The sequence below is a fragment of the Nematolebias whitei genome, chromosome 9 (assembly GCF_014905685.2).
Source record: "Nematolebias whitei isolate Nwh7 chromosome 9, NemWhi1, whole genome shotgun sequence".
NCBI classification, from domain to species: domain Eukaryota; kingdom Metazoa; phylum Chordata; class Actinopteri; order Cyprinodontiformes; family Rivulidae; genus Nematolebias; species Nematolebias whitei.
In genome coordinates this window covers 16,222,726-16,249,106 of record NC_056506.1, presented here as the reverse complement: position 1 = coordinate 16,249,106, position 26,381 = coordinate 16,222,726, and the positions used below count along the sequence as shown (strand labels likewise).

At 43.8% G+C, this 26,381-nt stretch overlaps 1 protein-coding gene across 1 annotated transcript in view; it reads left to right on the top strand.

Annotated features, from left to right (window-relative positions):
• The window catches only part of mast3a (microtubule associated serine/threonine kinase 3a), a gene marked incomplete in the record, with an annotated part of 96,603 nt that overhangs the window by 45,065 nt on the left and 25,157 nt on the right, over positions 1-26,381 (top strand). Inside the window, 3 exon segments of the mRNA XM_037682014.1 lie at positions 14,640-14,715; positions 14,892-15,101; positions 24,042-24,143. Coding sequence (XP_037537942.1) covers positions 14,640-14,715; positions 14,892-15,101; positions 24,042-24,143 — 388 coding nt within the window.

The following is a 26,381-nucleotide window of genomic DNA, read 5'->3' as shown; positions in this document are numbered from 1 at the left end:
GTCTATGGTAAGTCTCCACTTACCATTTGGTTTTAAAACTGGCCATAGAGGCGCAGAGTAGGTGCTATTACATTGTCTGATTATACCTTTGACCAAAAGGTCATCAATGATCTCCTGGACAGGCTGGTGTGCTGCCAGAGGGATCTTGTATTGTCTGACAAATGTTGGCGGTGCGTTGGGTGGGGTTGGGATTCTCACTGCGTGGAGCGAGGTCAAACCACAATCTGTCGAATCAGTTGCAAATGACTTTTCATATTTTAAAAGAACTTGGCGTAGTTTGTCTCTTTCTTCATCAGATGTCAGAGCGTCGGCTTGTGCGACCACCTGATCAATCTGTGATGAGACTGATAAGGGTTCTTGCTCCTTGGGGAGCTCTAACGAATCCCTTTCTGAGTCGTCGGGCCTGTCTATGGGTAAAACACCATAGGTTTGAGGTCCTTGGTCGACGTCATTGGTTGAGAAAAGGGCTATGGCCTGTGTTGGTTTTGTGAACCATACTGGCCCAGCTTCTTGACTCGGTACCAGATTGTCTGGGAGTCCTCCCAGGAATGGAACGCCTAGTTCAAAATCATGAAAGTCGGTTGAAATCAACCATCCTAGCATAGTCTTTTTTGGGATCAGCACCTCATCCATGCCCGTGTTACACACAGCAATAGATGTGGTCCTGGAGTCAAGACTCACCTGGTTCGTGGCTTCCACGGACAGTCCCAAGTTGAAAAATGCAGGAGAGGGTTGAAAGTATGCCTGTTTATGGCTAATAGCTTGTCCAGCTATTATGTGGATTCGCACCATTAGGTTAATCACCTGAGGTGGTACTGTAGTGTTTTGGTTGCTAGCAACTTGGCAGGCCTCTGGAATGGTCTGCCCAGCCTTAAGGCTCGCTGTGTCTAGCACAGGAGTATCCTTTGTGGCTGGTTTCAGGGACCACAGCACCTTGTTGATGGTGTCCACGTGGACACCCAACCTTACCAAAATGTCAGAGCCTATGTAGGATGCATGTGGTAAGTTTTGGATAACGAGAAACGGGTGAACCAGTTCTCGTTGATTCCAGTTCAGTTTTAGGTTAATGACTCCATCTGCGGTCATTACCTGTGAACTATTGGGAACTAATGGAAAGCGGAAAGCTTTTCTAATTAGTTCTAGACCAACGTGTTTGTGAACCAAGGTTTCGTAGAAAGCTCGGTTAATTGCTGATTTATCTGTCCACAGAGACAGAACAGCATCGTTGGTGTGGGACCCTTGGATCTCTACACCCTTAACTACCAGTGGTAGGTAGTGTTTGGTGGACTCTGACTGCTCCAGCTCACAGAGGAGGCTGTCTTGTTGAGTCAGAGTTTGGATCACTTGGGTTTCTTTGGTTTCACATGGTGTCAGAGGAGTACTCACCGGGCTCGTGTCCTCGGCTGAGGGGTCCTGTGCGCCTTCCGCGGTACCTGCTGTTGGGCAGTCTGTGTCACACTCCGGAGGCGTATCGATTGGCAGTGGGTTGCTCACTGTTGTCCACATTGTTTGATCACCATAATCTATAATCGCGCCGAAGCGATTTATAAAATCCTGGCCAACCAAAAATGGGAATGAGTCAACATGGGTCACGTGTACCGGGTGGTACAGTGTCATATTGCCAATCTGCATGTGAACCATTGCTATAGCTGTCAGGGTTGTTTTCATTTCTGAGAGACCCTGCATTTCTATAGCACATTCAGAGAGAGGTATTATCCTGTTAACACCGGCAGCGGCCGTCCTCAGCTCCTCGAACAGTTTAGCTGACATGATTGTTATGTCTGCCCCACCGTCCAAGAGTGCTTCGTGTGTGAGGACACCTTCAAGTGTTACTGACAGGTACGCCTTTTTGGCGACCCCCTTTCTGATAAAGTTACACAGAAACCTCTTGGGCTTTTTCTGACGCTTTTTCACGCGTTCAGACTTATCTGTGTAATTTTGGTTTGCCTGAACCGTCAGCACAGCAGAAGCTGTTTCTGAGTGTTCAGCCTGTGATGACACGTCATCGTTCGTGTGTGTGTTTACCCCCCCTTCTTCCGATGAGGGGTTGTTTGAGGCAACCACAGCAACGTCTTGGTGTGTTCCACCGACATCTGTTATGTTGTCATTCGCGCCCTCAGATGTAATAGGAATTACATCACTGCAAAGTGCTCCCGGTTGGGTTCCCGTGTCAGTGTGTTTCAAAGTCTCTAACAACTTGCGTAGTTTCTCTGTCTCTTCCGAGCTCAGAGGTGTGGGGCCTTGCTTTTGGAACTTTTGTGATTTTTTCGCCTCGGTTCGTTTCGTCCGAGGTGGGGGACGGTCAGGTACGTCTTGCGGGGTTTCCTTTACGTACTGCCCCTGCCGATATGGTTTCTCATATCGTTGCGTCCTGCGTTCACCCATTTTTCGATAATCACTGGCTTCCTCTGAAAGAGGAGCCTTTTTGTCCCAGCGTGCACCTTCAGGACGCGGTTTGTTAGCCTGAACAGACTGTTTTCTCTCTTTCTTCTTAGGAGGAGGCGGCGAAGCACGTCGTCCTTCTAGTTCAAGAGGGAGGGGTTTAACCTTTACACTAGGAAACACTTCTATGGGCGTCTTAGCATGAGAACATGCTTCAAACACATTCACAGCACACTGTTTAATCTCACTGATGGATTTTTCTCTGAAATTTGCCATCATTTGTACTGATTTTTTAAAATCAGAGTGGAGATTTTTGCTGAAAACAAACTTAAAACCATCATCTTTTTCCATTCCGGTCTCATTTCTGTTACCAAAATAGGCTTGGAAGATTCTTTTGTAATAAACTTTTGGATGTTCAGTCTTGCCCTGCGTGACCTTGTCTGCAGCTGGAAAACCAGCAGGCCCCGTGCAGGGGTCGTACTCTCTGATCAAAGCTTCACACAGAAGGTTGTAATCCCTCCTCGTTGCATCAGGTAGACGCTCGATGAAGGTGAACACCTCTCTGTCTGAAGTGAGCCGTATCAGACTTATCTTATCGTCTACCGTAGCATTAGGATAAGACCTCAATCTGAACTCCAGATCTTTGAGATACGCTTTCGTTCCTGCTGACCCCATAGGCCCGGGAACAAAGCGTTGTACATATTTTGAGAGTTTTAACAGAACATCCATTGAAAGAGGAAGTTGCCATGCACTCTGTTGCATGTTTGGTGGAGGAGGCCTGTTCAGGTCTGTTCCTACCACTTTATGTGAGGGTGGATTAAGAGCAGGAAGTGCAACAACGTCTTTCTGAGGTGTTTGTGGGTGACCTGGACTATGTCCACGGTCTTCTCTGAGTTCCAGACAAACTCGCCCCACGTCAGAAATCTTGTTTGTTGCTGCTCTTGGATTTTCTTCACATGTTTTTAAGCGTTCCTGTGATGTGTGATAATCACTTTCTAAACGCATCATTAGCTGTTGCAATATGTGTTTATCCATTCTGAGTTCTTCCAGCTTTTTGTTAAGCACATTTATTTTGCTATTCAGCGAATCAATTTCTGCATTTGCATTTTGCTGTAATTGAAACATCTGTTCAGAATGTTTTTTTGTGAGGATTTCGTGTTCACCTTTAAATTGAAGGAAGTGTTCTTCAATTCTCTGAACCACCTCTTTTTCGCTGTATAACCTTAATGCAAGGTAATCAGCTTTCTCAACAACCGTATAGAATGATTCTTTCAACAAAATTGCAATTTTAGCCAGCTTTTCATAACTTGACTTTATGATTTCTGTAGAGGTCACACTTTCTGCAACCCCCTTCAGATTGTCCAATAACTCTTTTGGGTTCATGCGCTCTGTCTGAGTCATATATGGATGTAGGGACGGTGCCAGTAGTGCGAACGCATTCTCCAGGCAGTCCGCCACTCCTTTTGGGTCAAAATCTTTTTCTAACACACCTGTCATGTTTTCACTGTGTAGCAATTTATCTGTTTGAACAGTTGCAAGCTTTAGATATTTTACAGGTAAATATTTGTATTCAAGTCAATGAGTTTTCACACTTATTTTAGCTTTGGGTTTACACAGAAGTACTGTTATAAGTCACTTATTCAAATGTGGGTACCTTTCTCAGGTTTTACCCCAATTCATGAATATTTAAGTAAATGCCCTTTTTGCAGTGTTACTTTTTGTGCTTATTTTCCACAGATACTAGAGTACCAAGCTGTTTTTAGTGTATTTACTCTAAAACACTGAATTTTTTATAAACCTGCAAATTTTCCTTTAGTCTCACAGCAATATTAGTTTAAAACGTTTTTTTTTTTTTTAAACCGTTCTGTTCCAGAAATTTGCTATTTTAAACAGTTACTCATCAACCCAGGTGGGTGAAAAGAGAAAAGAATTTGATGATGAGGAATAATCAGTCTTTCTTCAGAAAAACTGTATTTGCTCCTGTATAGCTTCTATTTAAAATTAAATAGAGAGATATTTTATGTAGGTGGCAAATTAGACAGAAAATCTCTTTTTCCTGATAAATTTACTCTTATTTAGTGATTTTGCAATTAAACGTGTATTATCCTTCAAGCAAAATGAGTAAACTGTTCAACTCTGTGAATATTTGTAACTGTATCTGTTTTTTAAAAAGTTTCTAATTTTATTATGGACCTGTTTTAAGGATTTATCAGTGAATAAAATTTTTTGGTAAATGCTTCTTTGCATAAATACCTATTACTTTTTAAAATGTAAGATAACAGTGTTTTATTCAGCTTTGAGGAAGTTTTTAAACTCCAAAATTGCCTTTCAGGAAAATAAAAACGTTTAATGTCACTCTTCACCTAAAAACGAAGTGAAAACCTGTGATCCCACGTCTTCTCCACAAGATGTCAGCAGATCCTCAACAATTTTAACTCAGGCATTGTTTGTGTCGTCCACTAGAGGTGCTATAACTTCCTGTGGCGTCCGGTCGTTAGCTTGTTAGCTAAAATTAGCATCGGCTTGCTTCGGTGAAAACCAACACTTCTGAACGGATTTTTTACACAAACGTGGCAAACTTTCAGCGAATATGCTTCGAATGAATGTAAACAGCGTTTCAGAACACAGCTTTAATGCGCTATCCAGCGTTAAAAAGCAGATTTTATTCCCTATGAAAACGAGTCTTCATTTCCGGGTGACGTGATTGACACTTCCCTCATCCAATCAGAACGTTACACACGGTCTTTCTCAACCAATGACGCAGCGTAGGGGTGAGGGGAGGTGACGTCAGTCAACCTTTCTCAGCAAATCAGAGCTTTCCAAAGCAGCAAACAACCAACCACGAAGCGTATTCCCCAGCTAGCAAGTTAGATTAGCGTAAAATAGTTCGTCACTTTTTCGTCATTTAAACCATCAAAATGCACTTTTTCTGTTAAAAATTGTAACGAAACAACCCCCTGAGCTGCACAGAGAACGGCGCTCCGTGACAAAACGTCTTTCTAGCTATTTAAAACAACTCGTTCGAAGCTCCAGAACCGAGTCGGAACCAGAACCGAATCGGACCAGAACAGCGTTTCAGAACACAGTTTTAAACAGAATAAAGCGTTTCCACAGCTCAAAGCCAGCGTATGTTACACATACAGACGTACAATTCAGCTTTAGAAAGACTTGTGACTCAATTACAGCTTCTCTGTGAGCTTTCTGAGCATCACAGACCAACACGCTTAAAAACATGCAGCATTTCGCTTCAGGCGGTGCAGCTCCAAGCGCGCAGCTCCGGCTGCGTAAAGACGCACGGTTTCAACTGTTATTTTATAACACATGCCAACATGAAAATCAATTAGCACACTAGTTACAGTCCATTTATGAGCACGTGACGGGCCACCAATTTGTAGATGAACAGATGCTGGGATGTATTCATCGTTTAACGCGAGTTCCTCATTTTTCTGGACTGAATAAAACGTGCATTGAATTTAAGGAAATGCAAACGTGAGACGTCATTTAAATTTGACCCATCAAAATGAATGCGGTCATTTATTTACAGAATCAAATTTAACATCAAACATTTACATTAATTTGGCAAATTATGAAAATAACAACAAAGCAATCAATCAGGAAAAATCATACGGCCATGATTTTTCCGTTGCTGCACCACAGACATGTATAAAACTGTACAACTATGACTTTTACCCACACGGATGGTGTAAGCACTTTACACAGACATTTCTAAATATCTGGGAGAATTTCTACTTCATAGGAAAGTTTAAAGATGGAAAGAAGTTTAGGGGGAGTAAAGGATGGTGTGTGAGGGAAATTAAGTGTTTTCCAGAACCGACACTCTCCATCAGAAGCCCAGCTCGCCTCGGTACGCTTGGTAGGAAACTTGACCCATTACCTCTCTGATGATAATCAGCAGATATGGTGTTCCGTTAACGCTACCGGTCCAGCGTCTCCTTAGAATGGCTGTTGCCCGTCAGAAGTAGTGGCGAGGCTCTGTTCGACACACATTCACCTCAGTGGAAAATGTTATAATCCCATGGAACTCGGAAGAGCTTTGTTGTCATGCCAGGAACTCCAACAGCACTCCATCAGAACTCCAGAACTCTGAACTCTCGAACTCTCCGAAAACTCTGTGAGTCTGTGAGTCCGTCTGCATACCTGTGAGTCTGTGTAGACCAGGAAGTACTGACATTTTAAAGGCTCTTTCCCGGTTCACTTTTTGGGATTTTTCATTGGTCAGAAACGACCAGAAGGGGTGTGTTTTTGTGACGTAAGGGGTTAGAGACAGCGAGAATTGTTATGAGACAGCTCAGAAATGTTCTCACAGACCGAGAGGGTTCTGTTTTGGCGTGCCTAAGACACAGGTGCAAAACATCTCTATTTACGTCTGAGAGGATTCTAAAACATGACAGTTTTAACATAACAACTTGTTTTTCGTTTGACTGTAACCTTGTAAACGCACACACTTGCTCATTCAAAAGCAGAAATCAGAAAAATGCATAAACTCTGCACAGCTTTTAACATGAGAATAAAATCATTACTCAGTTAATAAAATTGATTAGTTCACTGCAACATCTAAAATGGTTTGAACTAAGACACTTTGATTATCAACATTTGTAAGATAGTAATGATAATAAAAAGAGAGTGTTCTTTTCACTTGAATCTTCAAGAAAGAAAGTCTCAGGATGGGTGAACCTGTATTTATGGAGTCAAATACATGAAATGACAGCTTCTGTCCCACAAGGTTCTAAAGGTCAAGAGTTTTGACCTTAGACTGGGTTCCGACGTAGGCTTAGTCCACTACAAACCACCAACCTACCAATTTGCACATGAAAGATCCAAACCATGAAACACTTAAGACGACAGCTGAGTGGAGTCACACTTATCATCGTTAAAGTAGCTTATTGGTTCTTCTCAGGTGTAGGTGATTTGAAACTGTGACTTGTTTTCTTGTTCTGTGGGTGAGGTCATCATTGCAAAGTGGGCGGGATCGTAACTGGTCATTGTGTTCAAACTATTCTTCCCAGTGTAGACCTTAATTGCCAAAGTGTTTTCCATACCATTTTACAAGCGGGATGCCTTGCCCCTTCAACAGAACCGAGTGCCTTGCCTACCAAACCCCACCCCCTGTCGATAACTGTCGGTATTCATGTAGCACGGGGCACAATACAAGGCTGGCTAGGAGCTCTTGGGTTCACTGCTGAGTCTGGGGGTCCGGTTCTGGTCCAGTTCAGTGCAGCACTAAGCGCCAAAGCGCATTTCGGGTGGTGGTGGTGGTTGGGGGGGCACAGACCTTTGGTTGGCCAGTGTGGACCGGAGGTGGTCGATTGAATTCAAGTCTAGAGGAAAAAATGCCGATGGGCTTCGGATGGAGCCCCTGACCTTTGGCGGTGCATTGCTCGGAAGTCCTCGTGGGCCGGCTACCAACTCTCAAGATTCATCAATGGGTCTGGATGTGTGGTTCTGGTCCAGTTCTGGTCTGGTTCGGTGGGTTCCGTGTGGCTCTCTGCACAAGTCACTATAATAAATGCCAAACTTTTTCGGATCAGATCAAAACTTTCCCTCTAGTATTTCAGAAGAAGGAACCAGGTCTTCTGGGCGGGACCCTGTTGGCTTCTGGGAAATGTAGTTGTTATGAGCGGGTATACAGTGGAGGCTTACTGACATAAAACTACAAAATGGGGGCACCTGCACAAACTGTTTTTTTTTTTTTTTACTTTTACTGTACAGTATCCAGTACTGTCCGAATCCCAATCACGTGAGTAATATTAAAGTTGACATTCATGTGCCGTGTACAATTTGTTTTTAAAAATATGTTAATGTGCATTGACAAACCATGATATAGAGTCAGCAAAAGTCGAACAGTGAAGTAGCGAGGGACTACTGTACATACGTTCCCTACAGCAAAACAAACAAACAAGCAAAATCCCCAAACAGTGTGTAGGATATCTGAACAACTGAATATTTTTATTTTTATCGCCAGCTGCTGAAAAGTAAAGGCAGCCAGATGTTTTTACCTGCATGTGTGAATCAGAGTAAAAGATAATAATAATGCGTTTTATTTATCGCCTTTCAAGACACCCAAGGACACTTAACAACATTAAAAACACAAAATAAAACACAAAGTAAAACAATACAAAATGGCTTTAAAAACACTAAACCAAGAAGAAAATAACAAGAAATGAAAGTGAGAAGGCTAACTTGAACAGATGAGTTCTGAGTTGTGATTTGAAGGTCTGAAGGGAGTCAATATTATGGATGTCCGGGGAAGAGCGTTCCAGAGTTGGGGAGCAGAGTGAGAAAAGGCTCTGTGTCCCATGGTGCTGAGGCGGACGAGAGGCACGTTGAGGTGGATGGAAGAGGAAGAACGAAGGGAGCGTGAATGGGTGATAATGTGCAAGAGATCGGACAGATAGGGAGGGGCAAGGTTATGGATGGCCTTGAATGTGTACAGCAGGATTTTAAATTGAAGAATTCTGAATGTAACTGGAAGCCAGTGAAGTTGCTGTAAAAGAGAGACAGACACACATCTGAGCCGTGCGCTGTTTGTACTGACAGTTTTCAAGTGGCGGGATGCGTTCAGCGTGAGGGTTCAGCATGAGGGGAGAGGCTGCCTTTAGCTTTTTAGCTAGCACACCTGCATTGCGAGCCGCTAGTTTAGCGTTACGTCAGTGCCGACAGGTGGTTGGGGTTGGGGTTCGGTAGATGGGTCGCTCGGTTCTGTTGACGGGGTGGGGCGCCCCGTTTGTATAATGGTAGCGGAAACACTGGGTGCAGTGGATAAGAAGAGCTGGGTGTCGTCGGCAAAACAATGGAAGTGAATGTTAAATTTACGGAAGATATTGCCAAGGGGGAGAAGGTAGATGATGAAAAGAAGGGGCCCCAGGACAGAGCCTTGGGGCACACCTGAAGTCATGGGGGAGGAGTTGGATCTGAATGATTTAAGTTGGATGAACTGAGTGCGGCCAGAGAAATAGAACTGAAACCTAGAGAGAGGTGTATGGGTGATGCCAATGGATGAAAGTCTGTGGAGGAGAATGTTGTGGGAGATGGTATCAAAAGCCACACTGAGATGAGGAGGATGAGGAGAGAAAGTAAACCAGAATCTGCTTCCATGAGAAGAGTGTTAGTGATTCTGAGGAGAGCAGATTCTGTGCTGTGACCGGGGTGGAAACCAGACTGGATTAATATATATTAATGAAACTTCTTACCTGCAACCATCCTGATTTGGGCAGGACAGTCTCTGATATTACCTACCATACCATACCAATTTATTTATATAGCACTTAAAACAGCAACAAGGCCAACCAAAGTGCTGTACAAAAGAACCAAACATGCACAGCAGACAGGAAAACATAAAATAGAAATACAGGTACAAATAGCAGCAGAAGCTAACTAAAATGGCCAACAGAGTAGAGAACAGACCGGACCAAAACAAATCACACCGTGTTAAAGGCAAGCGAATAGAAGTGGGTCTTCAAGCGAGACTTAAAGACTGAGAGTGTGGGAGCCTGCCGGACACTCAGTGGCAACTCATTCCACAGTCGTGGACCTGCAACAGAGAAAGCCCTGTCACCTCTGAGCTTACGACGGGTTTCTGGAACTGAGAGAAGCATCTGGTCTGCTGACCTCAGAGAGCGCGGTGGGACATATGGCTGCAGAAGATCAGTGAGATAGGATGGGGCGGAACTGTTCAGTGATTTAAAAACATACATGAGAATTTTGAAATGGATCCGAAGGTGAATGGGTAGCCAGTGCAGGGAGGCCAAAACTGGCGTGATGTGCTCTCTATAGCCTGTACCAGTTAAAAATCGGGCTGCAGCATTTTGGACCAGTTGTAGACGAGCAATGGAGGACTGACTGATTCCAAACAGAAGTGAATTGCAGTAATCAAGCCTAGATGTTATGAAGGCGTGGATCACTGTCTCGAGGTTCTTTTTGGAGAGTATAGGCTTCAGCTTAGACAGCCGTCTCAGCTGAAAAAAACAGGATTTGACCATCATGTTTACGTGACTGTTGAGTTTTAAGGACGGGTCCATTATCACCCCCAGATTAGTCACCTTTTGTTTCTCTAGCGGGGCTAGAGAGAAAAGGTCAATGTCATGGTTCATGAGTGAGCCACTGGGATGGAACAGCATGACTTCAGACTTCTTCTCATTGAAGCTTAAGAAGTTTAAAGCCATCCAGTCCCGGATGTCAGCCAGGCAGTCAAGAAGAGGCTGAATAGAGCGTGTGCCTCTGTGCCTCAGGGGGAAGTAAATTTGGCAATCATTGGCATAGAAATGAAAGGGTATGTCGTGTTTGCGGAAGATAGCACCTAGTGGCAGCAGGTATAAAGAAAAGAGAAGGGGACCGAGGATGGACCCCTGCGGTACCCCCCACTGGAGTGCGGTCGATGCCGAACTAAAATCTTTGATATTGACACAGAAGGTTCTGTCAGAGAGGTAGGACCCAAACCATTTAAGGGCTGACCCTGTGATGCCCACCCACTGCTCCAGTCTAGAAATGAGGATATTGTGGTCGATGGTGTCAAAAGCAGATGTAAGGTCCAATAGGACAAGCAGCACAGAATCACCTGCGTCTGTGGAAATGAAAATGTCATTAAAAACCTTCAGTAGAGCAGTTTCAGTGCTATGGAGAGATTTGAAGCCAGATTGGAATAACTCAAGGATAGTGTGATCCCCAAAAAACTGTTTCAACTGAGACTCCACAATTTTTTCCAGTAGTTTAGAGGTGAATGGGAGTCTGGAGACAGGCCGGAAGTTGGACATGACTGAGGGGTCAAGGTTAGGTTTTTTCAGGAGGGGCTGGACAGCAGCATGTTTAAAAGTCTTTGGCACCACACCTGAGGATAAACTGCTATTCATAATAGCGAGGATAAAAGGACCCAGGGTAGGAAAAACTTCCTTTAGCAGTCGAGGGGGGACCACATCAAAGGGGGAGCCAGATGGCTTCATGCTGCACATTACCTGCTCCAGAGAGGACAGAGAGATGGGCTCAAAGTGGTCAAACACAGCCACACACTGAGAAGGGATGGACAGATCATGAGCTGGTGGAGAAATGAGTGCCCGGGTGTTTGCCACTTTTTCTAAAAAGAAATGGAGGAAGTTCTCACACAGCTCAGTTGAGGCTTCCAGAGGTGAAGGCTCACTGAGGTGTAGAACTGAGTTCAGGGTGGAGAAAAGAACTCGGGGGTTGTGGGAGTTGGAGACAATTAAATCAGAAAAGAATTTACATTTGGCTGCTTTAACGGTTTTCTGATAGTGACGCCAACTCTCCCTTAACATTTGAAAAGACACCTGGAGCCTGTCCTTCCTCCACTTTCGTTCAGCTTTGCGACACTGCCGCCTAACGGCTCGCGTGACCTCATTCAGCCAAGGCTCTGATTTAAGTTTTGTTTTTCTGGTCTTAAGGGGAGCAACACGGTCCAGAACATCTAAACAGGCAGAGTTGAACTGAGAGGTTAGCTCCTCAGTGGTAAGAGACACCGAGAGCTGTTCGATCCTCTCAGAATTAAAACCTTCATTAAAACGAGCAGCAGTGAAACGGTTAATGGAACGCGTACGTGCAGGAACGCGCGTCTTAGCAGTAGGACAAGGGGGGGTGAAGTCAAACAATACAGGCATGTGATCTGAAAAAACATTGTCACCGATTTTCAAATTAGAAACAGAGACATTGTGTGTTAAAACGAGGTCCAGCGTGTGACCATGTTCTTGGGTGGGGCCGCTCACCTGCTGAGCTAAGCCAAAAGAGTCCAATAAATCCAGAAAGTCCTTCACCAAGGGCTTCTCCTGACAACACACATGCAAATTAAAGTCACCAATAAGCAAAAAGTGAGTGTATCTCTGAGTGATATCAGCCAAAAAGTCAGAGAATTCATTTATGAAGTCCTTAGAAAGAGGTGGGCGGTAGATGAGCGCACACAGGACCGGAGGAGAGTGTCCAAGTTCAAAGGCGCTCAGCTCGAAGCTGGCGCGGGACACCGGGATGGACAACTGTTTACACGCAAAGTTTGCTTTAAAAACTGTTAATAATCCCCCCCCGCGCCGACCTGATGGCCGCGGGGCATTGAAACATACACAGTCCGGAGGAAGTAGTTCCACCAAGGCGCTGGACTCACCATCAGAAATCCATGATTCTGTGACGAACAAAAAATCCAACTCCTCATCTTTAAAAAAGTCATTGAGGATAAACGTCTTGTTGGAAACAGACCTTGCGTTGATTAAACACATCTTGATATTGTCCGACACAGGCACAGCCGTGGAGGGAGACGCGCGCGCCAGCGGGCGCAGGTTATGAAGAACGGCTCCTCCTGGTCTGCTGGTGCGGCGCACAGGTAAACAACTCCAGGTGTTTCCATGGACTGAGCGCGCGGGCAGCTGGCCAGCAGCCGGGCCCCGGGAGCACCACGGGTCAGAGAGGAGATGATCAGATCCAGAGCGAGTCCTGTTAGAATAATCCACACTTTGCCTCAGTTTCACCAAAATCCCTGCACGCTTCCCACGACGTCTGCGACGTTTCCTCCATGGAGAAAGGCCAGGGTCACGCAGAAGGAACGCAGGAATCTCAGACAGGACTGGTGGAGGAGAGTGCTGGCCGCTGTTCAAAAACTCCGCAGGGATTTCAGCAAAAGTACGGAGCTCCAAAAGTGCCCGACGATCATACTGAAAATATGACTCGGCACACTGCACAAACCATTGTAAAAATAACAAAAATAAAATACAAGCAGAGAGCGAGAGACTGGCAGCCCTACACACCGGCGCCATCTTGTCCTGTGTCCTGCATGAGGAGGGGTGGGGACACCCAGATTCTGTTCAGTCTGTATGGGAGGTGGGACACACAGGGGCTGTTTCACAGGCTTCCTGTTGAAATTACTGTAATTAGACTATATTGGCTTAAAAGCTGCTCTTCTCAGCTTTCAGAAATCAATGGGATATTTCTGATAACACAAACTATTGCAAATTAATGGTAATGCAAAATAAGTTGTTAAAAAAAAAGTTGAATGTCTAAAAGTTCCAGTAAAAGTGAGCAATCTAATATTTAGTTGCTATGGCCGTCATTGGTGGACAACCAGTGAAGCTTGTGGTTTGGGTTTGTACTTGTTCTGTTTCCTACCTGCTAGATTTCTCAGGTATCAGGCTTTAAGGGTAAATAAATAGGGCAATGGATATTTTGTGATAAAAGTACAGTAGGGGAGCGCTACGTTTGTAATGTGTGCAGTTTGGAGTATGAGCTGCTATATCTCCGCTCCCCATCCAGAAATGGTGGGGCTGGTTGATTTGGTAGGCGGGTGCCCTCTTTGAATAATAGTAGGAGAAACACTGTAATATACAGATTTTATGTTTTTTTGCTTAATCCTAGGAATGTAGTCAAATCCACTTAAAATTGCTAGAAAATGCATAGTTTTGAATAGATTATTTTCAAAATGTTCATAGGGTGCAAGCTCCTGGACCCCCCAGTACTGCTTGCTCACCATTACATATAGCTGTACCTCACTGCCATCAGCAGATGTTGGCAGATGGAAAGTAATCATTGGATGTATGTACGGGTAATTGTCCACACATACTGAGTGTGACTGCTCATAACCGTGTTTTAATAATTAACCACAACAGCAAACAACTCATTTATTCCTCTACCTAAGATCATCGGAGTCTGAACACAGACATTAAACGTAGTGGGTGATGTACTGGGACATTTCTCAAGGAACGCTAGTTCTTTATTTCACTGACTATTTTGACTCTTTTTCAATTGGTCACATTTTGTTGTTTAAAAATTGCCTTCAAGATTAGTTCACCGGCAGCACGGTGGCGCAACTGGTAGAGCTGCTGCCTCTCAGTGAGCAGGTCCTTGGTTCAAACCCCGGTCCAGGGGCCTTTCTGGGTGGAGTTTGCATGTTATCTCCGTGCATGCGTGGGTTTTCTCCGGGTGCTCCAGTTTCCTCCCACAGACAAAAAACATGCATTTTAGGCTGATTGGTAACTCTAAATTGTCCCTAGGTGTGAGTGAGAGAGTGAATGGTTGTTTGTCTCGTTTGTCTCTATGTGTCCCTGTGATGGACTGGAGACCCGTCCAGGGTGTACCCCGCCCCTCGCACAGTGATTGCTGGACATGGGCACCAGGGACCCCTGTGACCCAAAATGGAATAAGTGGGTAAAGATAATGGATTGGTTCACTTTATTTGTGAAGAAAACAGTTTTTACCATTATTTTCTTGAAATTTTGTTGTTGTTTACCTGTTTGTTTGTTTGTTTGTCTTAGCCCTGGGCGGACGTGTGGATCGTTTGACAATGAGATTGTGATGATGAATCACGTCTACAAGGAACGCTTTCCTAAGGTGAAGCTGCTGCTCAACTGTAGTCTCATTTCCCGTCAGCGTTCTGTTGGAGCGACAGGAGTAAAACCATCTGTGTTGTTTCTACAGCAGAAGATCTGAACGCTCCTGACGAAGTGAAACGTTTCCAGTCAACAGAATTCATAGAAATGATCAATTCTTTGATTTTCTCTTCCCAGGCCACAGCCCAGATGGAAGGGCGGCTGCTTGACATTATTTCTGAGTACTCTCCAGACACCGCCCTCCCCCTGGCTGACGGAGTGCTGGGATTCATCCAACACCAGCTGGTGGAGCTCGCCAGGGACTGTCTGGACAAGTCCCAGAACGGCCTGGTCACCTCCAGGTACTTTGTGGAGCTGCAGGAAAAACTGGAGAAGCTGCTGCACGAGGTGGGTTTATTTCACCTCACCATCCTGCTGAAATGATGCATATTGTTTTAGTATTTAATCATTTGGCCCTTTTAACCAGTTGTTTTGTCCTTTTGATGAAAATGCGCAATCTTTGTCAGCTCTGACACGTTGTGTGTTAAACTGGGCCACATGGAACTGCAACTGGATTTTAATTTGTTTCTTGGATTCCAGTGCATTTGTTTTAACAATGTTGTCATTATAACTATGTTGTTTTATAATTCATATATTAACATTATTATTATAACTAATGGAAGAGTGAAGTGTATGGTTATTTATTGCAGATTTGCTATATCACAGTTTTTCAAAATAAAATTGGACATGACACAATTGGCTGACTGATGGATGAACCATGGGTTGTTTATTTAAAATAAATTAGTTTAAATGATTTTGCACCGTGTGTGCAGCCCACAAGTGCAGGGGAATCTCCCTCCTGCAGCTGATCAGCTGATCTCCTCCTCTGCCACACGCACACATTTCTACTGCTGCAGCTTTGTGAAGGGTTAACCCTTTGCTGTCCAGATGCACCGATTGACTTTTGTCTTCCAACTTAAAATTCAAAGTAAGTAGCATTGTAAAAATCATCATAATCACAAAATATAAAAGTGTTAAGTTATTTTTAATTATTTTATAACTTCTAGTTGTTGAAGTGTAATTGATCAAGAAGTACATTTCTGCTTTGTGCTGCAGAGCTGAAGCTGAGTGACATCACTTTGATGTCCTGCTGCACTTCTCTTCTTACAATTTAAATATTGTAACATTTAAAATAAACAATCCATGCAGCATGGATGGATGCAGATAATGACGACAAACCAGTGTGGAGCATACAGGATCAAAAACACAGATCATCTGGTGTTGAAAGCTACTGAATAGTAGTGGGTTTTTAAACGGGACTTGAAAACCAAGAGGGAGGGGGCCTGTCTGACAAGCAGAGGTAACTCGTTCCAGAGTCTTGGTCCTGCTACAGAGAAGGCCCTGTCACCTCTGCGCTTAAGACGAATTCCTGGAACTGTGAGGAGCAACTGGTCCGCTGACCTCAGGGAACGTGGTGGGACATACGGTTGTAGCAGATCAGAGAGGTAGGGAGGGGCGACACTGTTCAGTGATTTGTAGACATGCATGAGTATTTTGAACTGGATTCGAAGGTGAACCGGTAACCAGTGCAGTGAGGCCAAAACTGGTGTAATGTGCTCTCTTTTGCCTGTACTGGTTAAAAATTGGGCTGCTGCATTCTGGACCACTTGAAGTCATGCAATGGAGGTCTGACCGATACCAAACAGAAGTGAATTGCAGTAATCAAGCCTAGATGTAATGAATGCATGTATTTCTGTCTCCATGTTATTTTTGGACAATATGGGCTTCAGTTTAGACAGCCGCCTCAGTTGGAAGAAGCATGATTTAACAATCATGTTTACATGATTATTAAGCTTCAGGGAAGGGTCCATTATCACGCCCAGATTAGTGACTCTTTGTTTTTCTGACAGGGTTAGAGCGGAGAGGTCGATACAGTGGTTTGTGATTGTGTCTTTTGGAGGGAACAACATGACTTCAGACTTCTTTTCATTGAAACTTAAGAAATTTAAAGCCATCCAGTCCCTGATGTCAGCCAGGCAGTTGAGCAGCGGTTGAATAGAGCATGTACCATTGCGTCTTAGGGGGAAGTAAATTTGACAGTCATCGGCATAGAAGTGGAAGGGCATGTTGTGTTTCCGGAAAATAGCACCAAGCGGCATCAGGTATAAAGAGAATAGGAGGGGACCCAGGATGGACCCCTGCAGAACCCCCCATTTAAGCTCTTACTCTGCAGAACTAAAATCCTTGATGGAGACACAAAAGGATCTGTCAGTGAGGTAAGATCTGAACCAATTGAGGGCTGATCCTGTGACGCCCACCCACTGCTCTAACCTATCAATGAGGATCTCATGGTCGATGGTGTCGAAGGCGGCTGAGAGGTCCAACAGGACAAGCAGCACAGAATCACCGGTATCTGTGAATCTGAAGATGTCGTTAAAGGACAGTTTCAGTGCTGTGGAGAGGTTTAAAGCCAGATTGGAAAAGCTCTAAGATGGCGTGATCCTCCAGGAAGCACTTCAACTGGGACTCGACTATTTTCTCCAGTACTTTAGAGACAAATAGGAGTTTGGAGACAGGCCGGTAGTTGGAAACGACTGAGGGGTCAAGGTTTGTTTTTTTCAGGAGAGGCTGGACAGCAGCATGTTTAAAGGATTTTGGCACCACGCCAGTGGATAAACTACTGTTTACTATGTAGTGATGTAGGTTTAGGTTAGCTTCAGTTAGCTTAGGAGCTCCACTACAATCAATATTTAATAACGGGTTCTCACTTTTTCGAGCTACTTGACAGATATGTGACAGAGGTACTGTGTTGGAGATGGTCTAATCAGTGACATGAGACGTTAATTTTCTTTGACCCATCAAAATGAATGTGGTCATTTATTTATCAAAACGATTTAAACACATCACACATTTACACATTGATTGGCATAATTGATTACAATAACACAGCTTAATTAATGAGCTTTACAATGAGAAATCATACAGCCATGATTCCTCACTTGCAGCTTGAAACAACAGACATATCCTTAGATCTTAAATTAATGTCTGCAGGCTTTAGCTTATCTTTACTGGCAAGATAGAAGAGTTTTAAAGATGGGAAATGAAGGAGTTTAAATGGAGGGAAAAGATGGATGAGGGAAAGTGTGTTGACGAGGAACAGCACCCTCCATCCGAACCCAGCTCAGCCTCGGTACACTCGGTAGTGAAGCGACTCGTTACCTTTGCAGAAGATAGGTCAGCTCCGGTACGGAGTTCCATTTCAACGCTACCTTTCAGCGTCTCCTTAGGATGGCTGAGAATCGTCCGAAGTAGTGACGGTACTCCGTTCAACAACACGCTCACCTCCCGGGTGGACTCACATGAGCTGTGAGTCCGTCAGAGGTTCCACTCAGATGTGGAAGATTCCATAATCCCAACTAGACTCGGAAGAACTCCCAACTAACTCCAGCACTTCAGAACTTTTGGAACTTCTGTTCTTTTTCGGAACTTCTGTTCTCCCCAGAACTTCTGTTCTCCCGGAACTTCTGTTCTGTCTGGCACTAGGAAGTGTCGACTTTTAAAGAGTTCTGCTTTCGTTCACTTTTGGGAAGTCCTGATTGGTTGAAAGAACCAACAGGGGTGTGGTTTTAGTGACGCCAGAGGGTCACTACAAGTCAGAAAAACAGCGGAGATGTTTAGGAACAGACAGAGAAATGTTTTGGAGAAATGACAGACTTACAGGTGCCAGTTTTCTTGTTTCTGTCTGAGAGGTTTAAAAACATGACAGTTCGTTCCAATAAACTTGTTTTTGACTGTCTCCGACTTTTGACCGACATCACTCCTTTCTCATTTCAGACAGAAGATCAAAAATGCATAATTACTTTGTAACATAGACATTTAACTTGATTTCTACTTTGAATGAGGATTAAAAATCAATAATACTGTTTCACAGTTGATTTAAAATGAGTGGTTCAAAATGATTTGAACTAAACACACTTTTGATTATCAAGACATTTTAAAATAGTAATGATAATATAAAAAAGCGAGTGTTCTTTCAATTGATTAGTTCAGGATACCATTAGAAAGTCTCTGGATGAGCTCATTTGTATTTCTGGATTCAAATCAATGAAATAACAGTTCCTGTCCCATGAAGGTCTTCAGAGGCAGGTCTTGACCGGAGGCTTAGTTCACTACAACTATGTCAAGAATGGATGGACCTAGAGTTGGAACAACCTCCTTTAGTAGTCGAGGGGGGACCACATCAAAGGGGGAGCCAGAAGGTTTCAAGCTGCACATGACCTGCTCTAGAGAAGAGAGAGTGATGGGTTCAAAATGGTCAAATGGAGCTACAGATTGAGGTGGGATGGATGGGTCATGAGTTGGAGGGGAAATGAGAGCCCGGGTGGTCGCAATTTTTTCCAAAAAGAAATGTAAGAAGTTGTCGCACAGCTCAGTCGAGGCTTCCAGATGTGATGGTTCAGTGAGGTGGAGAACAGAGTTTAGGGTGGAGAAGAGGACATGTGGGTTGTGAGAGCTTGAGGTAATTATATCAGAGAAGTATTTGGATTTTGCAGCTTTCACTGTTTTCTGATAACGGCGCCAACTGTCTTTAAGTATCTGAAAAGAGACCTGCAGCCTGTCTTTCCTCCACTTTCGTTCTGCCCTCCTACATTGCTGCCTAGCGGCCTTGGTGACGTCACTCAGCCAAGGTTCTGCTCTCAGTTTTGATTTTCTAGTTTTAACAGGCGCAACATGATCCATAGTCTTTAAGCAGACAGAGTTGAACTGAGATGTCAGCTCCTCCGTGGTGGTGAGAAACACTGGGGGCTGAATTATCATTTCAGAGTTATAAACATCTGTGAAATGTGCAGCAGTGAAGTGGTTAATTGCCCGGGTCCTACGTTCAGGAATGCATGGCTTAGGAGTTAGATGGGGGAGGGTGAACTCAAACCGGACTGGCATGTGGTCTGAAAAAACATTATCACCAATAACAAGATTATTAACAGTAATATCATGAGTTTAAACAAGGTCCAATGTATGTCCACACTCTTGGGTGGGACCGTTTACATGCTGAGTTTAATTAAATGAGTCCAATAGATCTAAAAAGTCCTTAACCAAGGGCTTCTACTGACAGCACACGTGCAAATTAAAGTCCCCAATAATGAAAACATGCTCATATTTTGGTGTGATTTCAGCCAAGAAGTCAGAAAACTCATTTATGAAATCTTTGGACCGAGGTGGGCGGTAGACGAGTGCAAATAAAGTCTGAGGTGACTGTCTGAGTTCAAAGACACTCAGCTCAAAGCTGGTGCGGGAAACTGGTATGGGCAGTTGTTTACAGTCAAAAGTTGGTTTGAATATTGTTAATAATCCACCACCGCGCCGGCCTGATGGCCGCGGTGCGTTAAAGTACAAACAGTTCGGTGGCAGTAATTCCATCAAGGCGCTGGAGACATCCAAGTCTCTGTGATGCACAGAAAGTCCAGATCGTGCTCTTGAAAGTAGTCCCTGAGGATAAAAGTTTTGTTGGTAACAGATCTTGCTTTGACCAAACACATCCGGATATTGCCCGAAGTGGAGCTAGCAGCGGTGGAGTTAGCGCGCGCTAATGGCCGCAGGTTTTCAATAACAGCCCCTCCAGGTCGGTCCGAGCTGAGCACCGGCTGACAACCCCCGCTGGCCACCCGGTCCGGGCACACAGAAAGCTGGCGATGGAAACCATGACCGCTAGCTGGAGAGGATAATGCAGCACGCAGGGCTTTAAGCTTTACCAGCTGACCAGCACGTTTTCCCTGGCGTCTGAAACGATATCTCCGGACAGGCAGGTGAGGAGCACAGTGAAGGTAAGCTGGCACGTCCGCCAGCAGGGGGGGAGGAGGGGGGGGGTGTCCAGAGGTACGCTCATATTGTTCAAAATAAGCAACTTCAGTGGCAGAAAAACGAAGATCCAAAAGTTGTTGTCTGTCATACACCAGCAGAGAGTTGATGTCACAGATGAGAAATGCAAAAAACAAAAATAATCCGAACACCATCAGCAGAGGTGGATTGCAAGCCATGTACACGGGCGCCATCTTACCAGAAGCTATGCTTTGCTGCTCTGTCTGTCTGTGAAACTGCTTGTGAGACTTTCTTGCATTTCTTCTGAACCATAATTATGGACTTGATTTGATCAGTTGATCCCTCAACACAATTTACAACATTTCTTCGAAGAGAAGACAGGCTTTAGGCGAGTCGATTTGCCCTGTTGGCACGCAGCTGGATATCTCATTGACTTGAAGACTTGATGATGTGTCTATCTCTGCTGCCATTTGTGAATTTTAAGGACGCATTTTTAATTGGATTTAAGATAACTGGTTCCTGCTTTTTAGATTCGGCTGGTTGCTGGTTTTATCTACAATCAAGGAAGTCGTCGGCAGCAAATTTGGACCCGATCACGCTGCTTGCCTTTATGATGGCTTGGTTCGTGCCTCGAGTACACAAATGCTTTGGGCTGAATGGATCAGATCTCTGGGATTTTTCTGTCACGTTCCATTGGTGTGGCCATGTAATTTGGACATTTTGGAACCGAGTGGACCAACACAGACTCAAGGTAGACGTCATTAAGTTCTGTCTGTCCCCAAAACAACTGTGTGTTTATCTGAATTTGGTTCCCTTGGCTGGTCTTGAAGGCCATCTTATCTGAATTCGCCTGGAGAACGTGATCTGACGCTCACCACCCTCTCCCTGAGGAATTTCCAACTGATAACCAGATGAAACCAGCTGAATAAACTTTGTGTCATCATTTCAGGACTCTTGGATTCTCTTAGTCGTTATTCTTGGCCATTCCTCGACATACCTCGAGAATGATTATGGATCTCACTGGAGGATACTGGCTGATTACATCCTTATCAGAACTCTTACAGTGACCTCGAGAGCATCTATGAACATGCTCACCGCTCGTCGTCCCCCTCTGCAGAATGTCTACGTCACTATGTGCTTGTTTGTGCAAGGTGTTTTTTAATATCAGTTTTTTCTTCTCAGGCAGGAAAAAAAATGTCTGATAGGAATTTTTTCGCCTCCACTTCCTACATGTGTCCAGCTTCACTACTTTTTGTCTGTCTTAACAGATCTCACTTGTAAATGAGTCTTCTAGCCTCATTGTGATTTATCTGTCTAAATAAAGGATGAATGAATGAAAAAATATTTTACTGTTTACAATATATCTTTAAGTTTCAAATGATGATTCACCACCTAGTGATTAAAATGCTAGCTGAGGATGCTTGTTTGTGCATCACACTAGTCCAGTCTGCACTTCCGGTCCGACTGTGAGGAACTTTGCAGCAGGAGAGGAGTGGAGCACACACAGAACGGGCAGAGAGCACAGAAGAGTGGCAAACGTGTAAATCAGGCTGATGCACCCTCAGCAGTGATTTTGAAAGACTGAAGATATAAGAACTGAATATCTGCCAAGCTGTTAAAATAAAAGCCATAATGTTACATTTTTGGCGAAAGTTAAGTCAAGTTCATTGTCATTCGTATCATATGTGGTACATGAGGTGGAACAAAATTGTGTACTCAAGGTCCCAGTTACATCCAAAAATAGAAAAAATGTAAAGTATAAAAAGAAACAGTATATAAGATAAACACTAAGATATACGCTAAACAAACGCCAAACGGTACGCTAAAAGATCTAAGATGATATTCACTAAACACTAATAATGTAAAACAATAGTAACAACAGCAGCCCGAACATGAGTCTGTGCTGACCAGGTGGATATGAATGAATACAGCAGCATGAGATCAGCAGCAGCATGAGATCAGCAGCAGAAAGATGGAAAAACAAGGAGCTGTGCCTCCCCTACCCCTGTAAGCAATGGAAAGGGAAAGAAAAGTTCAGATGGTGTTCTAGCTAATGATGATGATGATGAAGTTAACGAAGAAGATCGTCTGGAGGATTCTTCTGCCCAGAAAACTTTAGCTGCTGCTTGTTAATGTGAAAGCAGCAGGTCAGATGTGAGAATTCACACTTATCTTTAGGGAGATCAGAGCCTCTTAAGTGCAGAAAAAATTTTAGTGAAAATATTTTTTCTGCTTTAATTTCTTCCCTAAATATGCTGAGAGTGTCTCTTGCAAAGTCTGAGGAGGAGGAAGAGGATAAATGGTAAATGGACTGTACTTATATAGCACCTTTCTATCTTATCATTCTAGAATTGTGCGCCCGGTGTGGCTGCATGTTGGAGCAGCTCTGTTACTTTCATTCTGAGATTTTGCTTTTGGAAACTAATTCCTGTTTTTCTGGATGTAAATCACATTTTTGGACGATTGTTTCCTCTGGTATCAGATGCTGTTCAGCTGGAAGGATTTTTACTGAATTTTTTTACTTTTGGGCATTTGTTATGATGCGTAACCATGGCAACAAGGTGGGTGTGGTTTTCTTTTACAACCAGAAGCAGCTGATTAACATCTCAAAAGCTCAAATGATCAACTACAGCCCCAAATCTCAAATGAGTTGAAAAGGAGGCTCCGTGGATACATTCCCGTCTACCTGCCAGCTATGTTCGTGTGTCTGACCACTGAGATCCTGGAACTGGCTTGAAGACTAATCAGAGCTTTATCATATTCATACACCGATGGGACACACATCAGAGGCAATGAAGGCTTCAGTGTCTTGCCCAGGGACACTTCAACATGTGACTGCTGGTGGAATCAAACCCCCAACTTTCCCAGTGGAAAACAACTGCTCTAACCACTCAGCCACAGCCACCCCAAATCCCCAAGGATGAGGAGAACAAGGAAGTCCTACTCCAGCAGCTCGAGATTAGTTGTCTTCTTTGTTGTAAAGGTTGTGGACAACCAGATTCTGTCGAGAGGTTGTCTGCTGGACTACCTGGGACATTTCCTCATGTCTACCCCTGCCTGTCATCTTATACATCAGCTCATTTGACAGATATTGAGCTAAACATTGATGTGGTAGTAGCTGATAGTCACTCTCAGCACAAATGCTAAGTGGTAAAACGTCATGCAAACTTTCATTATTGCAAGAGGTAACATTTTCAGTTTTGACCAAAATGATGTAACTTGTCTGCTGTCGTTAGATGAATAAAGTTTTAAATGCTGGCACAAAAGATGGTGGACAAAATATATTCCTTGGAGGAATGCTAGGCCTTTAATTAACCTAAAATCTTTACCAGTCGTTCTGTGTCTACTGCTGTTGTTTAACAATGACTAGGTTTACTTTAAGACATGCAACTCCTGAAACAACTCGACAAATCACAGATTTTTAGTTTAAGACAATCAACTAAATGCCCAAAATACGAGCGAGCAAGCTCCCTGAGCTGTAACTGGATTATGTTCCAATAATAATCCTAATCCTCTGTTTGTCCTGTTCAGGCATATGAGCGTTCGGAGAGCGAGGAGGTGTCAATCATCATCAAGCTGGTGAAGAAGATTCTCATCATCATCTCCAGGCCTGCCAGGCTGCTGGAGTGTCTGGTAAGATTTACTGTCAGGCTGCATCATGAGACCTGACTGAACCTTGTGCTGGTTTTAGAGGCTTAACCAAAACATCTCCTGCCTCATGAGCATGTGTAACAGCTGACTCATGCACACTGATGATATGCTGTTTGTGCTGTAGCAGTTACCCAGCTGAGGAACGTAGGAAGCCAGCAGCACCTTGTTCTAATTCACACAGTGCTTCTGTCATTTGTGGCCTTTAATTTTGAAGTGACTCTTCAGAATATGACATTTCTGATCATCAGTGCAATTATCACATTTTTAATTTTGATTTATGCTCCAAATGATCTCAAAAAAGTCTAATTGACCAAAATAGTTAAAAGCATTTTGCAATATTTTGCTTTGCGAGGATACTTTGTTCTCGTGTAACCTTCTGAAAGAGCAACAACTCTGCCCCCGCTGCTTCCACTTCCTGTGTGTGAGATGAGCAGGGGGAGGAGATGAACACTCTGAGCTCTGCTACATTCAGGAACCACAACATTTACCACAAACAAGCATGTTTAGAGAAGATCAGTGTCTATCCACCTTATTGCTAGCCTCCATGCTGCCTTGCTTGAATTATGGGCGCAACTTCTGGCGCGGACCAGAACCGGCATTTGTTTGTGTGAACAGAACGATCTAATGTAGTTTCTCTGAGCGTTGTGGATTTAATTGAAACATGTAGGAACACCACCTGTCAGAGCTCAAACTGGACGATGTAATCATACCTGCTGAGGACGAGGGATGGAGGACGAGCTGAAGAAGTGGCTGCAGAGAACATCTACTAGCAGATTTAGCTACTTCATTGACTCTGTTCATCCGATGGTGAAGCGATGAACAACCTGAAAAGATCTGAGGTGTATCAGTATCTACAGTAATAAGGTCGGTGGTGTTTTGTAAAAAGAGGTGGGACACAATCTTATTGACCTTAAAGCAGACACAGAGTCCAGACAAAGCATTAAAGTCCTCCATCACTGAGCTTGGGTTCATTACAGAGAAAATCATAAAACTGAAGATGAACAAATATTATAAAGCTCTGTCCTCCATACACTTGAAATCAGACCTGATGTTCTCGTCACTGTTTTCAATCCTTCTGAGGATCCGGCGTCTCTTCTCCGGTGGTTTATTGTCGTCCAGACACAAAGTAGGATGCAGATTTTCCCCCGTCGGACGTTTGTCAACAAAGTGAAATGAGCACAGACAGAGTTTTAGGTGGTCTCTTTAAGTTCATATTTTTCAGCCACATTCTTCTTAATTCCTCATCTGTAGGTAGAAGATGAAACTATAGCTCTTTTCACTGGAACACTCTTTTTGTTTTGGTCCTTGTTCAAACTCTGTTGTTGTAGCCACTGATTTAATTTGGTCTGATTGTTCATGAAGCTGTGAACACAGCAGGTACCTGAACTCAGCACGGCTATTTTAGTAAACTTTATAGTTGTTAAATAAATGTAAACAAAACAAAAAACAGAGTTTTATCAGCTAAACTGAATGAATTGGGGCAGGGCAGGGAATGCTCTGGATATAGTGGGGATGTCTTGGTTGGCACATGGAGGACTGGGACTACACTGGTGGTGTGGCAGACTGGGACCATTTTTTAAAAGGTGGACTGAAGAGTTCCAACTGTTGAGAGATCACACTTGTCAACATTTGCTACTTTAGATCTGAACGGCCCTTTAAGCAGAAAATGTTCCTTTTTTTTGTTTGTTAGATAAAAAAAAATCTATCAAGTAAGATCTTTATATTCCATCTGCTGCAGAGTTGTTTTAACAGCCAGTGCACATTTGGTACAGTTTGAATTATCTTGACAAAATGACATTGTCATTTAAGAAAACTTAGATGTGATGGAGTACACCCCACCAATTATCCATCCATTATCTTTACCCACTTCTTACTTTTCGGGTCGTGGGGGTCACTGGTGCCCATATCCAGCAGTCACTGTACGAGAGGCGGGAGACACCCTGGACAGGTCTCCAGTCCATCACAGGGACACATAGAGACAAACAAGACAAATCATTCACACTCTGTCTCACACCTAGAGACAATTTAGATTTACCAATCAGTCTAACATGCATCCAACATTTGTCAGTCAGGTCATCTGAACAGTTTCTTTTTTTGTGCTGAAACATTTCGCCTTCGATCCTGAAGGCTTCATCAGTCAAGGAAACACACAACAAAACTGATTCTTCCCCCAACAGCTTACTCCAAAGTGGAACAAACCAGTTCTGCTTGTGATTATAT